Source organism: Ovis aries, chromosome 5, assembly GCF_016772045.2.
Source record: "Ovis aries strain OAR_USU_Benz2616 breed Rambouillet chromosome 5, ARS-UI_Ramb_v3.0, whole genome shotgun sequence".
NCBI classification, from domain to species: Eukaryota; Metazoa; Chordata; class Mammalia; order Artiodactyla; family Bovidae; genus Ovis; species Ovis aries.
Genome location: NC_056058.1, coordinates 15,991,904 through 16,008,443, shown reverse-complemented (window position 1 = coordinate 16,008,443; position 16,540 = coordinate 15,991,904). Strand labels below are relative to the sequence as shown.

The 16,540-nt window shown below is 50.2% G+C and overlaps 1 protein-coding gene across 2 annotated transcripts in view; it reads right to left on the bottom strand.

Annotated features, from left to right (window-relative positions):
• Positions 1-5,816, bottom strand: part of MLLT1 (MLLT1 super elongation complex subunit) — a 67,248-nt gene extending 61,432 nt beyond the window's left edge. For both annotated transcript variants that reach the window (XM_015095867.3, XM_015095868.3), the window contains exon 1: positions 5,655-5,816. In XM_015095867.3, coding sequence (XP_014951353.1) covers positions 5,655-5,666 — 12 coding nt within the window. In that variant the 5' untranslated portion in view covers positions 5,667-5,816. The remainder of the gene's footprint in view (positions 1-5,654) is intronic.
• Positions 5,817-16,540: the final 10,724 nt, after the last annotated feature.

Here is a 16,540-nt window from a genome sequence, read left to right as displayed (position 1 = left end):
AACCGAGCAACTGAAGCAGACCCTCAGCCGCTGCTCCAGGAAGGGTGTCCACTGTCGCCGGGTTAACAAGCCTGTGCTGCCCCAACTGACACCTCTCACCTGCCACTTGGGCTGCCAGGAGGTGGCAGAACCTCTGGGGGCGAGGGCGGGCCTCGGTCACTGCCTTGGTTCAGCATTTCATCTGGGGGCTACTTCACCATCCCCTCCTCCAACAAAAGCCCAGAACAAAGGGGCACATTCCAACCCTGCCCTGGAAGGGGTTAACTATCCTACCTCTGGGAAAACCTCCCTAAAACCTGAGCAGAACGAGAGCTCCCAGGGCCATCTGGGGACAGTTAAGCTTGGGCTGAGGGCCTCCACCAGGCGCTACCCTAGCTCCAGGCCAACTGGCAGTAGGCACTTGGAACCCCACGGCCAGAATCCTAAGTCCTGCAAAGCAGGCCAACGCCTCGGCTGGCCCAGATCCCTCCAGGTGTGGAGGCCTTGCCAGCCTGGGGCCCACAGCTCCTCTTACCTCACAGCCCTTGCTCCCCCAGATCCTTCCCGAAGCCCTCAAACCCAGAACCCAGCCAGCGCCCAGCCCCAAAAGGCAGGTCTTCTACACCGAGTGTCTGTAAGATTTCCCCAGCTCTGCTAGTGGGAATTCTCTTCAGCAGACACCCTTCCCTCTGGGAATTCGCACTTTACCAAGTGGCCTAGTTATGCCTGAAGTCTGGCGGCTGCTGTGAATTCCCTCAGATGCACAATCCCCTCCCCTCCCAGGAGAAAGAATCACCAAGGGACCCCTCATTGGCCTGGGATGATTCTGCCAAGTCTGACGGGACCCAGCAGGGTCACTGGCCATGTGGTCCACACACAGCCACAAAGAGGGATGGAAGGGGGCAGGGGACTGGCCCCACAGAACCACAGCCACACAAACCCAAAGAAAATGCTCTTCACAGAACTTTCTCCCTGGCGGCCTTGCGGGGGCTCCCAGAGCAGCCACTGAATCAGAGCTGGCTCCAGCTGTCCCTCCCTGTGTCAATCCTTTCAAGCAGGGACCACCTGCCCAGAGGTGGGGACCTCTCACAAGAGCCACAGGAGGGCCTGGGCCTCTGACCCCTGGCCCACAGAGGGCTGGTGGCTGCCCCTGCACCCTCTTCTGGTTCTGACCAGCCTCAGTCCTGGGGCACAAGATTAATGACAAAGTGACAAGGACTCAATGAGTGTGTCTCTGGACACTAAGGATAAGCAAGCAGACCTAAGTGTGTGCTGAGTCCCTTCAGTTGTGTCTGACTCTTTGCGGTCCTATGGACCACAGCCCACCAGGACCCTCTGTCCAAAGGATTCCCCAGGAAAGAATACTGGAGTTGGCTGCCATGACTTCTCTAGGGGGATCTTCCCGGCCGACCAGGGATCACGCCCGTATCTCTTACATCGCCTGTATAGGAGGCAGATTCTTTACCACTAGGGCCACCTGTGCAGACCATGGGGATATAAGCACATACACCCACGATCCTCAGGGCTGTCAGGGGGCTGGGCAGCCTGACCTCCAGCAGCCCAGCAGGGAGGCCTGGCACCAGAAATATTAATACTTTAAATCTGTAGGGAGCGCCCACCAACGTGTGGACAATATGCTGGCTGACCCCAGAGCTCCCCAGGGAGCAGCCTCGGGAGATTCTGAACACGCACAACCAGATGAAGGCATCTCTCCCAGAGCCAGTGGGCCTGGTGACAAAGGGAGCGGCTCCCAGCCCCTTTTATTACACCGACAGTTGGTAAAGCTAAGTGCAAAACTTCACGTTACAAACTGTGGGGGACACGAAGGGGAGTTGTTAGGCTCTGGCCCCCACTCTTAAGCACGTTGCAACACGGCTTTAAAGCCTGGCAGAGCGGCCTGCTGGGCGACAGCTTCAGAGCCGGGTTGGCCCGAGGTTCTCTGGGAAAGGTCTGGGCAAAGAGGGAGAGATCCCCAAGCATGCCCCCAGCCTCGACTCCACTGTGGGCCTTCCTCCACCGTGAGAAACACACCTCCCTTCCAGAGCAGCAGAGCATGGTCACAGAAAGCTGTTCCCAAGTCCAGGCTTAGCAGATGAAGCGTTATCGAGCGTCAGTTCAACCTGTGGTTCAACGGGTCGGCCGCCCACTTCAGCAGCCAGGCCCGACACTTCTGCAAAGGAGGAACCCCTGGGCCTTTGGGGAACAGGACCCCCAGACACTGACACCACTTCTAGCTCCCTAGGCAGCCCCCGGCCCCGCAGCAAACTTTCCCACCTTTTCAGCATCTGCTCAGTCTGTAGCCAGGCCCATTCCTTCCCCACTGTCTTTGTAGATCATATGCCTGTCAGCCATGACCCCTAAATAAGTAAAGACCTGCCCCCCAAGATACATCACCACGTTCCCTCTAAAAAAATACAAATCCTGAGATTTCCCTGGTGGCCAGTGGTTAAGACTCTGCACTCCCACTGTAGGAGGCACAAGTCTGATCTCTGGTTGGGGAACTAAGATGGATTTCCCAGGTGATGAGGTGGTCAAGAAACCACCTGTCAATGCAGGGGATGCAAGATACGGGTTTAATCCCTGTGTTGAGAAGATCCCCTAGAGGAGAAAATGGCTACCCACTCCAGTATTCTTGCCTGGACAACCCCAAGGACAGAGGAGCCTAACGGGTTGCAGTCCACGGGGTCATAAGAATCGGACATGACTTAGCCACTGAGCACACAGGCATGGGGAACTGAGATCCCACCAACTGCAGAGGCCAAAAAGAAAAACCCACCATCAAATCCCAAAGAAAATAGACGAGTAACTACAGCCTAGAGGTTGGAGGGATCAGACAGGTGGGTGTATGGTCAGGGCAAAGGGAACCAGAATGACTTTTCCCTGGGAGCCCAGAGCCAAATGCAGAACTCCCTCTTTTCTCAGCTGGGCCAGAAAGTTCTAGAGAACACACCAGGAAGGCCAAGAGAACCAAAATCTCCCGAAGCAAGCAGGCCTGGGGGAAAAACCCACTGTTCCTCATCACACTGAGGCCTTCACAGGTGTGGGGTGTCCGGGGGGAGGCAGAGAAGGCCGACTCTGCTGGATTCAAAGGGTCCCCACCCCCACCCCACAGCCAGATCCAGTACCAGAAGTCCTCCTGGACTGCTTACAGCTGGCTCACCCATTCAGATCGATAAGGGACACCATTCTCTCCTGCCCCTTCTCTCCTGCCTCCCCTGGGGCTGTGAGGAAGGGACAGGGCTCAGAGCTGGGGCCTCTCCCTCCCACATTTGCATGAGAACACAGCCCAGATGAGAACTGGACTGGGGTGGCACAGGCCTTCCTCTGGGGCCGGTTTCACTTGCACGCGCAAAGATTCGGAGCAGCGCTGTCCAGTGGAAACTCCTGCCATGGAGGAAAGGTCACCTCTTCACACTGCCCAACGAGGTGGCACCTCAGGAGTGGTGGTTCCTGAATACCTAAGACGTGGCTAGTACAAGAGAGGAACCGACTTTTTCACTCTGGTTCAAGTCTGAATCACAACTGCCAGCAACTGTCACACCAGACAATGGTGGGATGGTGCTCTTTGGTCCAGGGGGCTCACCTGCCCCCTGAGCAGGACTGTTGTCTCCCTGCATTGCCAGCCCAGAACACTGCCCTGTCTCACTCAGAGACAACCACAGCCTGCCAGGGGCCCCACATCATAAGGTGAATGGATGTCCATGGGCCTGAAATGTCTCCCTGGGGGCCCAGTGGGGTAAGGGGCAGAAGTCCTGCTCTGCACCTGCACGGTGTCCAGCAAGACTTTCCCAGGGTCCAGCTGCCTTAAGAGTGGACACTGAAGGCTATTTTGTTTCCTAACTCAATACAGATTGGAGGCCTCAAGCTTGGTCCCTTCAAGGAAAATGAACTCACCCCACACTGCAGAAATCCCCATTCAGCTATCATAAACTATGCCTCACCTCTTGAGAGAAAGGTACAGTACCAAGGATGAAGTGAAATTGTAGTAAGAGGGTGCCCTGAGCACAGGATTCAGTGATCCTGGGCCACTCGGCAGCCAGGATGGGCACGGGGGTATGCCTCCTGCACCCCCACCCCTGAAACCCAACTGCCACACAGCGCCTCACCAGCCAGAGCCGCCTGAGTGGCGCCGACAGTCAGGGACGCCCCAACCTGCCCTCACTAAAAGCGGGGAATTCAGCTGCCACCCCCACAGCCCCACACCGCCTTTCCTGGCCTCACGCCCCGGGAAGCCAGGGGCAGCAGACGAGGGTGAGGAGAGACCTGATCCTATGTAGGGAGCTGCAATGGTCCCAGGCTTGATGAGTTTACCGAAACTGGCTCTGGGTTTCCAAACCAAAGGGAGAGGGTCCGTGGGGGGGAATAGGGGGCGGGGAGGCTGGGGAACACTCTGGGTTTGCACCAAGTCTCTGGGTGGAGGCTCCAAGATGCTGGGGAAGGCAGGGAACATGGGGGTATACAGGAGCTGGGTGGAGGACAGCAGGTCAAAGTCACAGCACCAGACTAGGGGATGTTGGAAGGAAGTGGGCAACCATGAACATCAGGAAAGAGACATGGGGGTCTCTGCAGGGAGGATAGCTGTGGTTCCAGGAACCAGATCCAGCTCTGGATTGGGGGGCTGGGGGGCAATGTGGGGCAGCGTCAGGGTCACAGGGGCAAAGAGGGCCCAAAGTGAGGGGAGTGAGGCATCTGGTGTGTGAAGGGCGTGGGGGCTCCAGATCAGAGTAGAAATGGTCCCTGGATCTGGTCAAAGAGGGTCTGAAGGTGAAGAGACAGCCCTTTGGGTCCCTGGAACCCAAAGGAGAGTGATCAGAGCAGAGGGGGCTGAGGAAGCCAGCCCAGGTCTGAAACGAAGGATGTTCAAGGCAGGCCGGGGTCCTGGTGGGAAAAGGCCTGGGACCTCGCCGGCGTTTGAGGAGAGAGCTGGGGCTGAGCTGGGGCTGAGGCAGGGGCAGGATCAGAGGGGAGAGAGGTTAGGGTGGGCCTGGGTTCAAAGGAGGAGGCTGCAAACCAGGAGTTCTGGAGGGACTCAACCCCCAGCAAAGGTTTAATGTGGAGAACAGACAGAGTTTGAGAGGAAGCAGGGCCAAGGGGCCAGAGCGGGCAGGAGACACCAACTGCCCTGGATTCAGAGAGGAAAGGGGGTACAGGCCGGATCAAAGGACTCTAAAGGGACCCCCGTGGATGGCTGTGGGGACTCATGATTGAGCCAGCGTCCGGAGGGATGTCCCGGGGGGGATGCTCTGGGTTGGTCTGGGGTCGCAAGGGGAGTCCCAAGGTAATCCAGGCGAGGCTGGGGTCCCGAGGAGGGTCCCAGAGGGTCTGGGTTGTAGTGGGGTCACAAGAGGTGTCCCACGGGGATCTGGGCCGGACCGGGGTTGCGAGGGCCATTCCAGAGGGCTCTGGGCAGCCAGGGACCAAGATTCACAGGGGAGTCTGAGGCGTTGTAACCCGGCGGGGTCGCGGATGGGGGAGGGGCGCCCCCGCCCCACATAAAGGCCCGGGGGAGCGGTGGGCGCGCACAAAGCGGGGCGGGCGGGCGCCGAGCGGGAGCGGAGAGGCCGGGACCGAGGAGGGCTGGGCCGGGCGGGCGGGTAAGGGAGGGAAGAAGGGAGGGAGGGAGGGGGCCCGGCGGGCGGCGCGGGCTGCGCTGGGGCGGCGCGGCCGTTCCTCACCTGATTGTCCATGGCTGGCGCCCCGCCCCGCCCCCGGGCCCCGCGTTGCTCGCCGCCGCCGCCGCCGCTCAGCGCCGCCCCGCCGCCCTCATTGTCTGTCAGGCGCCGCCGCCGCCGCTCCCGGCCGCCCGCCCGCCCGCCAGCCCCGCGGAACCGGAAACCACCGCCAGCCCGGGTCGCGCACCGACCGCGGGCCCCCGCCGCAGACTCGGGCCAGCCGCCCGGACTGACAGGGGTCTGGGCCAATCGACGATACGGACAGCCACTCGTAGGGTGGGACTTCCGGCCTGCTGGGGGCCTGCCGGGCTGCGGTCGGAGGGACGAAGCCCGCAGCCAATGGGGTGCCCGGACCGGAGGGGCGGGAGGAGGGAGGGAGGGAGGCGCGAGGCGAGCCCAGCAGAAGGGAGCGCGAGGTGTGCGCCGCACGTGGAGGGGGGCGGGGGCGGGACAAGTGCGCCGCGCCTGCGCACTGTGGTCCGCAGGGGGCGCTGCCCGGTGGCCCGAGCATCCCTGGGGCCCGAGCTGAGCTGGGCCCGAGCTGAGCTGGCGGTTGGAACGCTGGAGAGGCATCCCCAGGGACATTTTTGTTTCCTGGCCACGTGTTGCTACTGTGTGATGGAATGAGCCCTGGGCTCTGGCACTACTGATTAATTTTACAATCCTGGATCTCTCTCATGGTTCACTCCCTTCCTCCCCTGAGGGTCAGTTTGCATCAATAAAATGGGGACTATCACAGTACCTTTTGATGATAGTTCATGCTAGTCTGAATGATACAAATCTGATACCGGCTACACTAACATAACCAAGACCTCATTTTATTCCCGAAAATTATCATGCCAATCCCTCCAAAAACCGATTCTTAATTTACCCATGAATATATATCTTCACAGGTCAGGAAGCAACAGTTAGAACTGGACATGGGACAACAGACTGGTTCCAGATAGGGAAAGGAGTACGTCAACGCTGTATATTGTCACCCTGCTTATTTAACTTACATGCAGAGTGCATCATGAGAAACTCTGGGCTGGAAGAAGCACAAGCTGGAATCAAGATTGCTGGGAGAAATATCAATAACCTCAGATCTGCAGATGACACCACCCTTACCGCAGAAAGTGAAGAGGAACTAAAAAGCCTCTTGATGAAATTGTGAAAGAGGAGAGTGAAAAAGTTGGCTTAAAGCTCAACATTCAGAAAATGAAGATCATGGCATCTGGTCCCATCACTTCATGGGAAATAGATGGGGAAACAGTGGAACAGTGGCTGACTTTATTTTGGGGGGCTCCAAAATCACTGCAGATAGTGATTGCAGCCATGAAATTAAAAGACACTTACTCCTTGGAAGAAAAGTTATGACCAACCTAGATAGCATATTCAAAAGCAGAGACATTGCTTTGCCAACAAAGGGTCCGCCTAGTCAAGGCTATGGTTTTTCCAGTGGTCATGTATGGATGTGAGAGTTGGACTGTGAAGAAAGCTGAGCACCAAAGAATTGATGCTTTTGGACTGTGGTGTTGGAGAAGACTCTTGAGAGTCCCTTGGACTGCAAGGAGATCCAACCAGTCCATTCCAAAGGAGATCAGTCCTGGGATTTCTTTGGAAGGACTGATGCTAAAGCTGAAACTCCAGTATTTTGGCCACTTCATGTGAAGAGTTGACTCATTGGGAAAGACTCTGATGCTGGGAGGGATTGGGGGCAGGAGGAAAAGGGGACAACAGAGGATGAGATGGGTGGATGGCATCACCGACTCAATGGACGTGAGTTTGAGTGAACTCCGGGAGTTGGTGATGGACAGGGAGGCCTGGCGTGCTGCAATTCATGGGGTCGCGAAGAGTCAGACACGACTGAGCGACTGAACTGACTGAACTGATATACCTTTACTGTGACTGGTAAACTGTGTTTAGATCAGATGTAAATGTATCGCCCCATCTTTTTCATGATCTTGTAAACCACTTTTCTTTTGGACATTAGGACTTCTACCTGCGATTTGGGGTCCCTTGTGCAATTATTTTAAATTCCTTCTATAAGATTAAAAATCAGAGGATTTTGGTTTGTTTGGCTACCTCCCCCCCTCCCATTTCTCATTTAAGTGTCAGGCTCAGTGGTAAAAATTTAAAAAACCCGCCTGCTAATGCAAGGAGATGTGTTCCATCTCTGGGTCGGGAAGATCCCCTGGCAGAGGAAATGGCTACCTACTCCAGTATTCTTGGCTGAGGAATCCCATGGACAGAGGAGCCTGACAGGCTTCAGTCCACAGGGTTGCAAAAAGTCAGAGGCGACTGAGCATGCTCACAAAGTATATATTAGGTTGTGTGGCCGGTGCTTTGCGAGGAAGAACAATGTTGGAAAATCAGTTACTTTGGAATGAAAGGAAGCCCAGACAAGAACTGTGAAGAGAGCCAGTGTCATACATAGTACATAGTAACACTATACTTTTAAATCTAGGGCAGGGCCACCTGGGTGTTTTGGGGGGAGGTGTGGGGGAGAGGTTGGAGGTCGTATTGAGAGAATAAGCAACAATAATGCTAAACAATGATGCCAACCAATAATAATGTTATTAATAAAAGGATGACAGGAGAAAAAAAAACGACAGTTTTGAAACTCCTAATGAGCTAATCATTGCAGACGAAAGTTGACCATGGATACTAAAATGATTAACTGAAAAGTCCATGGGAAACGGGAGAGTATAACATCATGTCCACCATGTCACAGATTGCCTGCTAGATGCAAAGAGGCGGGAAAATGATGTTCCCATGGAAGCATCATATTGTTGCCAGCTGAGTTCAGTGACCACTTTTAGCAGCAGAGCAGTGGGATAAACAGATGATGAACTCCTGCTAGGGTGCAGTGAGCGATGCACAGCACCAAAAAAAAGAAGTGATTCTTGCCCCCAAATACTTAATTTGAATCATACCATTAGTTCCAGTTCACAAAGGAAACACCGAGGGTAGGGGATCATAGGAGGTGACACATGAGAAGAAATCAGGCAAGGGATTTCCCTGGTGGTCCAGTGGTTAAGACTCTGGGCTTTCACTGCAGGGGGGTGTGAGTTCAATCCCTGGTTGGGGGGACTAAGGTCCCCAGATGTCAGACAGGGTGCAGTGAAAAAAATAGAAAACAAAGGAAGAAGAAGAAGCAATTGAACAAATTCAGAAGATGAAACTCTCAACAGCCTGGGAGAAAAGACATGAGAACCATTCAGAGTTCAAAGAGATAGTGTCACAGCCAAACGCAATGCAAGGTCCTTCCTTGAATCTTAGCTTTGAACAAACCAGCTGTGTCACTGGGGAAATTTGAACTTGAATTGGATTATATTTCAACATGTAATTGGTTAGGTGTGATCATGGAATTACAGTTGTGTAGAAAAATTCTTTACTTTTTAAAGCTGCACGGGGCTAAAATGCCACCAGGCCAATTGCCTTTAAAACACATTAATTTAAAAACTAGATGATGAAAATATGGCAAATGTTAAGAACTGTTCAATCTAACTGATGGGCATATGGGATTTCATCAAACTGAGCTCTATACTTTTCTGTATACGGGAAGCTTCTATAATGAAAAGTAAACATATTGGGACCTCCCTGGTGGTCTAATGGTTAAGAGTCACCTGCCAATGTAGGGGACACAAGTCTGATCATTGGTTGGGGGAACTAAGATCCCATATGCTGAGGAGCAACTAAGCCCTTGTGCCACAGGTACTTAAGCCTGTGCCCTAAAGCCCATGCTCGGCAACAAAAGAAACCAGTGCAACAAGAACCCCATGCACTGCAATTAGAGGGTGGCCCCCACTCACCACAACTAGAGAAAGCCCACTCGAAGCAACAATGACCCAGAGCAGGCAAAAATTAATTAACTAATTCAAAGTTAGAATAGTAAAGTAATTTTAAAACGTAAATATGTTTAATTCCCTGGTGGTCCAGTGGTTAGAATTTCATGCTCTCACTGCCAAGGGCCTGGGTCCAATCCTTGGTACAGGAATTAGATCCCACAAGTTGCACAGCACAGTCAAGTGCAGTCAAAAAAAAAAAAAAAAAAAGCATCCATTGCCTAAAACTGAACAGCTGTTTTCCTTCCTCGAGGAGGTAAGTAGAGCACTGTTCCATTTTCTCATTAGTATGGCCATATCCTGGTCAACACCTGCTGTATACAAGCTTCAGAGGATGAATTTTAAACTCATTTAATCATCACAATATGGAGAGGTAGGTGTCGTTGCCCCCATTTTACAGGCGACAAAACTGAAGCTCAGATGAGGTTATTGCATTATCCAATGTCCAATGTCCCATGTTCAGTATATTCCAGAGCCAGGGACCCATGGAGAGTCCAGAGCTACATATCTGCCACCTGCGTCTTAGTGCCTGCTTAGTAGGTGGGCACTATCAGCAGCCTCCCCCACGAGAGCATCTCTACATGTTTCCAGAGTAAGGAAATCAAAGAAGGCTTCCTGGTATGGTGTGCTACAGTTCAAGTGGTCACAAAAAGTCAGACACAACTTAGCAAATTAGCAACAACAAAGTTAGAAGCTGGCATTGTGCACAAAGTTGCTCTGGTTGTCATCTGCCATAAAAAAAAAAAACCACCCTAAACTGAGTGACTTGGAACAACACTAAAAGTTTATTGTTGGGACCCAGTCACCTTCAGAGATTTGGGTTTCATTCATTAGAAGTAAGAAAGGGCCAGGTCACCCATCCCCCTTTTTGGAAATTCAGCTGGGGATTCTCTTGTGCAGACTGGGTTAAGAATTACTGAGAGGCAGTTAATAACACTTTCGTCGTTATTGTATCTTATTTTTGTTATTATTTTTGATCTGTTTGACAAAGGACTTCTGGAAGTGACACATTTTTTCCTATTTACACCAGTGTGAGTGAAGGGAGTAGATTTAAAGAAAAACTTAAAGCAAATAGTAATTTGAGCAGAATGCATGATTGATAACCCAATGGCTCAGTGAGTCAAGAATCCACTTGCAATGCAGGAGACACAGGAGACTCAGGTTCAATCCCTTGGTCGGAAAGATCCCCTGGAGGAGAAAAATGGCAACCATTTCAGTATTCTTGCCTGAAAAATCCCCTGGCCAGAGGAGCCTGGCGGGCTACAGTCCATAGGGTCACAGAGATTCAGATACGACTGAGCAACTATGCATGCATGCATGATTAACACACATTATTCAGATGCCGCAAGCATCTGCAATTTGGGCAAGCCTTGGCAGAAATGGCTTATCTTTGCCCTTCATGATGTGAACTCACTGAGGCCAAATGAAGAAGCTCTCCAACACAACTCACTTCTCATGCCGGGAAGTTGGTGCCAGCTGTGGTTTCTTCTCCATGTGGGCTCCTGCACATGGTGGCTTGGGATTCCTCACAGCATGGTGGTGGCTGGGTTCCAAGAGTGGGTATTCCCCTCCCCCCGCCCCGCAAAAAAAAAAAAAAAACAAAAACACAAAACAGTTGCATTGCCTTGGATGAACTAGCCTCAGAAGTCACATGGGGGCACTTCCACCATACTCTAAGCCCACCCACATTCAAAGCCTCCTTCATGGGACTTCCCTGGTGGTCCAGTGGCTAAGGCTCCATGCTCCCAATGCAGAGGGCCCAGGTTCAATCCCCGGTCAGGAAACTAGATCCTACATGCTCCAACAAAAGAGTTTGCATGCCACAACTAAGGATCCCACATGCTGCAAAGAAGATAGAAAATCCCATGTGCCGCAAGTAAGACCTGGTGTAGCCAAATAAATAAAAATAAGTGTTAAAAAAAAACCAAAATGTAAAAAGGGATTCTTTCATAGATGAGCATAAAGGTTATGGCTATAGTCCACAGGGTTGGAAAAAGACATGACTGAAGTGACTTAGCACAGCACTCAGATAGTTGACTTACAATATTAGTTTCAGATTTATAACATAGTGATTCAATATTTTTATAGATTATACTCCATATAAGATTATGATAAAATATTGGCTATATTCTCTGTGCTATATATTACATTCTTGTAAGTTTTTTTTACATCTAGCAGCTTGTACCTCTTAATTCCCTTCACCTATTTTGGCGCTCCTCACCTTCCTTTCTGGTAACCACCAATTTTTTACCTGTATCTCTGCCCTCTTCCAACATGTCTTTAAAATCAGCTGGGTAAACAACAAGCTCATATTGTATAGTAGAGAGAACTATATTCAATATCTTGCGATAAGCCATAATGGAAAACAAATTTTAAAAGAATGTGTATATATATGTATGTTTAGCTGAATCATTTTTATATAGCAGAAATTAACACATTATAAATCACCTATATTTCTATTAAAATTAAAAAAAATCAGCTGGAGATTCTCTGTGCAGACTGGGCTAAGAATCACTGAGCTGCAGTTAATAACTTTTTGTTGTTACTGTATCTAGTTTTATGGTTATTTTGTATCTGTTACAAGTGACTCTTGGAAGTGACACAATGTTTCCCGTTCAAATTCATCAGTGTGAGCAAAGGGAGTAGATCTAAAGAAACAAAAAGCAGAGAGCAATTTGAGCGCTTGGCAGCCTGCAAGACTGATATGTCATTCAGACTTGTTACAAAGAGTGAAACTGAAGCAGGAGTCCCGCGAGCAGAATGTAACGTTTTGCAAGTGGTGAGTTTAGCTCCGTCTGTAACTGAACTGTATATTAGGTCTCTATCGCCCTCTAGTGTTCCAGATCACTTGCACCCAAAGGGGGCGCTTGGTATGAATTACACTACCTTTCTTTCACCTTGTAGGCGGTTCAGCCCTCCCGGACTTTTTTTTTGGAAGCCTCTCTCTGGCCTCCAGAGACCGACTACTCCCGAATGCTTCCTGTGCCTTCCAGTTTCCTGCCAGCCACAGATGTACACACACAGCCACTCAGCACTACAGAATAAGACCAAGCTGGAGCAGAGTCCAGTGGGGATGCCGGAGACCTACCCTAGATTAATTTCAAATCAGAGCAGACGTTAAATGTCATACTGAGGCACTTGGCCCTTATCCCACAGGCAACGGGGAGCCATGAAAGGTTTTGTGTGTGCGCGCTAGTCACTTAGTCGTGTCCAACTCTTTGAGACCCTATGAACTCTAGCGTCTGTCCATGGGATTCTCCAGGCAAGAATACTGGAGCGGGTTGCCACTTCCTTCTCCAGGGGATCAAATCCAGGCCTCCTGCATTGCAGGCAGATTCTTTACCATCTGAGCTATAGAGAAGTCCCATGAATGGTTCTGGAGCAGACCAAAACTATGTGCAACAAGGCATTTCCCCAGAAAAGGGTGCTACAGTGGACATTTGTAATTTTTTCTCTCTTAGCATCATTCTCCTCTAAAATATATATGTATTAATTTATTTATTGGCTACACTGGGTCTTCATTGCTGAGCACTGGCTTTGTCTAGTTGCAATAAGTGGGGACTACTCTTCATTGCTTCTCATTGTGGTGGCTTCACTTCTTGCAGAGCTCAGGCTGCAGGTGCCTGGGCTTTGATAGTTGCAGCCCATGGGCTCAGCAGTTGCAGCTCCCAGGTTCAAAAGCACAGGTTAGGCAATGGTGGTGCACAGACTTAGTTGCTCCATGACATGTGGAGTCTTCCCAGACCAGGGATTGAACCAATATCCCCTACACTGGCAGACGAACTCAACCATTTGACCACCAGGGAAGCCCCTCTCCTTTTTATTTCTCCCTGGCAACAGTCCTCGATCTGAGGGCTCCCCCTGGGGGCCAATATGAATGTGTGTGTTTTTAAATGGCAGCCCCTCTGGAGGATGCCAGCTCATGACAGGCATGGGCTTAATACTGGATTTCAACTCCTACTTGTTCCCTCTTCCCCCCAGATCAGAGTAATAGATCGAGGCTCCCGTCCCTCTGCAGAGGAAGCACGTGCCCAAGTCTGGCTAATCAAACAGCTGCATCCTTCTGGCTACTGGAACTGATTGGGGGGAGCGGGGACATGACCTAACACCAGCCAAGACTTTAGTAAATTTTAACTGAGGTAAAATTCACCTAACCTAGAACTAATCATAAACTATACTCAAGTGTACAATTCAAAAGCAACTAGAGCCTTACCAATGTTGTGTAACCATCAGCTCTGTCTAGTTTTCCAAGACATATTCTTCACCCCAAAATGAAACCCTACACCTATGAGTGTTCACGCCGCATTTCCTCCTCTCAGCCCCTGTGTGCATGTGTGCTAAGTCACTTTAGTCGTGTCCGACTCTTTGTGACCCCAGACTGTAGCCTGCCAGGCTCCTCTGTCCATGGCATTCTCCAGGCAAGGACACTGGAGTGGGTTGCCATGGCTTCCTCTAGGGGACCTTCCCCACCCAGGGGTTGAATCCGAGTCTCTTATGTCCCCTGCACTGGCAGGCAGGTTCTTTACCACGGGTGTCACCTTGCCCCCTCTCAGCCCCTAGCAGTCACTAATCTGATTGATTTTTTCCCTTATGGATTTACCTGTTCTAGACATTTCACATACATGAAATCATAGAATATGTGCCCATTGGTGTCTGGCTTTTCGCTGAGTGTAATATTTTCAAGCTTCATCCATAGTGTACCCTGTGTCGGTGCTTCATTCGTTTTTAAGGCAGAATGATATCCCATTGTATGGATATACTACTTTTGCTTATTCGTTGATTAACATGTTGGTTATTTCCACCTTTTGGCTCTTATCAATAGTGCTGTAGTGCTATTTACAATAGCTAGAACATGGAAGCGACCTAGATGTCCATCAACAGATGAATGGATAAAGTTGTGGTACATATATACACCAGAATATTACTCAACCATAAAAAGGAATGAATTTTAGTCAGTTCTAGTGAGGTGAATGAACCTAGAGCCTGTTATACAGAGTGAAGTAAGTCAAAAGGAGAAATGCATACTGTATATTAATGCATATATATGGAATCTAGCAAGGTAGTAGGTACTGAAGAACCCATGTGCAGGGCAGAATAGAGACACAGACATAGAGAACAGACTTGTGGGCACAGTGGGGGAAGGGGAGGCGGACGAAACTGAGAGAGCAGAATGGAACACACACTTTACCATGTGTAAAACAGGCCACTGGTGGGAAGTTGCTGGATAATGCAGGGGCTAAACCAGATGCACTCTAACAACCTGGAAGGGTGAGACAGGGTTGGGGGTGGGAGGGTTCAAGAGGGATGGGACGTGTGTATACTTATGGCTGGTGCAAGTTGCTGTATGGCAGAAACCAGTACAACATGGTAAAGTAACTCTCTTCCAGTTAAAAATTTTAAAAGAGAATAATATATACAACTGAATTATTTGCTATACAGCAGAAATCAACAAAACATTGTAAATCAACTATACTTGAACAAAGTTAATCTTCTAAAAAGAAAAAATGGTGCTGCAATGAACATTTTTGTTCAAATATTTCTTTGAATACCTGTTTTCAGTTCTTTGGTCTACATGCCTAGGAGTGGAATTGCTGGATCACATGGTGACTCTGTTTAACTTGTTAAGGAACTGGTAAATTCTTTTCCACTGCTGTGGTACCATTTTACATTCCTACAAGCAACCCACAAGGGTTCCAGTTGCTCTACGTTCTCATCAGCACTTACCTCCTGGCTTAAGAAAAAATGATGGCCAACGTAGTGGATGTGAAATGATAATCATAGTTTTGATTTGCATTTTCCTACTAGACTAATGATGTTGAGCATCTTTTCATGTGTTCTTGGAGCTTCAGTGTATACTTCTCATCTTGGAAGGCAATAAACCTGGCTCTGCTTGCAGCTACTTCCCACCCATGAGGTGCTCCAGGATAGAGAAGCTCAGCCATGGTGACATCATTTGAAGCCTGACAGTGAAAGTGTTAGTCACTCAGTCATGTCCCACTCTTTGTGTCCCCATGGACTGTCATCTGCCAGGCTCCTCTGTCCTTGGGATTCTCCAGGCAAGATTACTGGAGTGGGTTGCCACTCCCTTCTCCAGGGGAATCTTCCTGAACCCGAAATCAAATCTGGGTCTCCCGCATTGCAGGCAGATTCTTTACTGTCTGAGCCAACAGTAAAGCCTTCAGTTCAGTCACTCAGTCATAAAGCCTAGATCCAGCCATACCTGCAGTCTGATCTCTGACTTCAATATGTGCTGATTATCGTTTTGTCATTCCAGCCAGCTAGAGCTGAACATTTCGTCCTTTGCCACCATGAGTCCTCCATGATGGAGGTGGGGGCTTGCCAAGGCCCCATGGTGAGTTAAATTACAAACTGGATGATTCAGTGGACCTCCTTTCTACCTACTCGCTGCCTCCATGCCCCAGGAGGAGGCTGTATGGAGTGGTCAGCAGGGGACAGATCGTGGCCATGCATTTATAGACAGAGACAAGGGGAGTGTGAAGGGGCTGCTTTTCTATGACACCTGTGATTCCCTCTGCCCAGGATGGTCTTGCCCAGCTCCAGGCATGGCTGCTTCCCTCCTCACTGAGGGCTCAGCTGGAAAGTGCACTTCCCAACTGATCACCCATATGAAAGGGCATGGTCTTTGAGAACATCACTGTGCTTGATCTTTTTCACTCATCCGTGACTGCAATTGCCTCTTTTGTATTTATCTAATGTGCGCCTCCTCATTAGGGCAGGTGCTTTGCATGTCTTTGTTGTCTTATATGAGGACTGGTGTCAAACATGTAGTAGGAACTCAGCATACAGTTGTTGAAGAGATGAATGAGTGACTGAAGGAAGGAAGGAATGAACAGGTAGGGAAATAGATGAGTGGAAGGGTGATTGAATGAATTGGATGGATAAGTGAAAAGATGGCTGAATATGGATGGATGGATGAAGGATGGTTAACAGTTGAATACATGGATGGCTGGAAGAACAATGATTAATGGATGGTGAAAAGATGACTATATGGATGCATGAAGTGGATAAATAGATGGATGGATGAAGGATGGTTAACAGTGG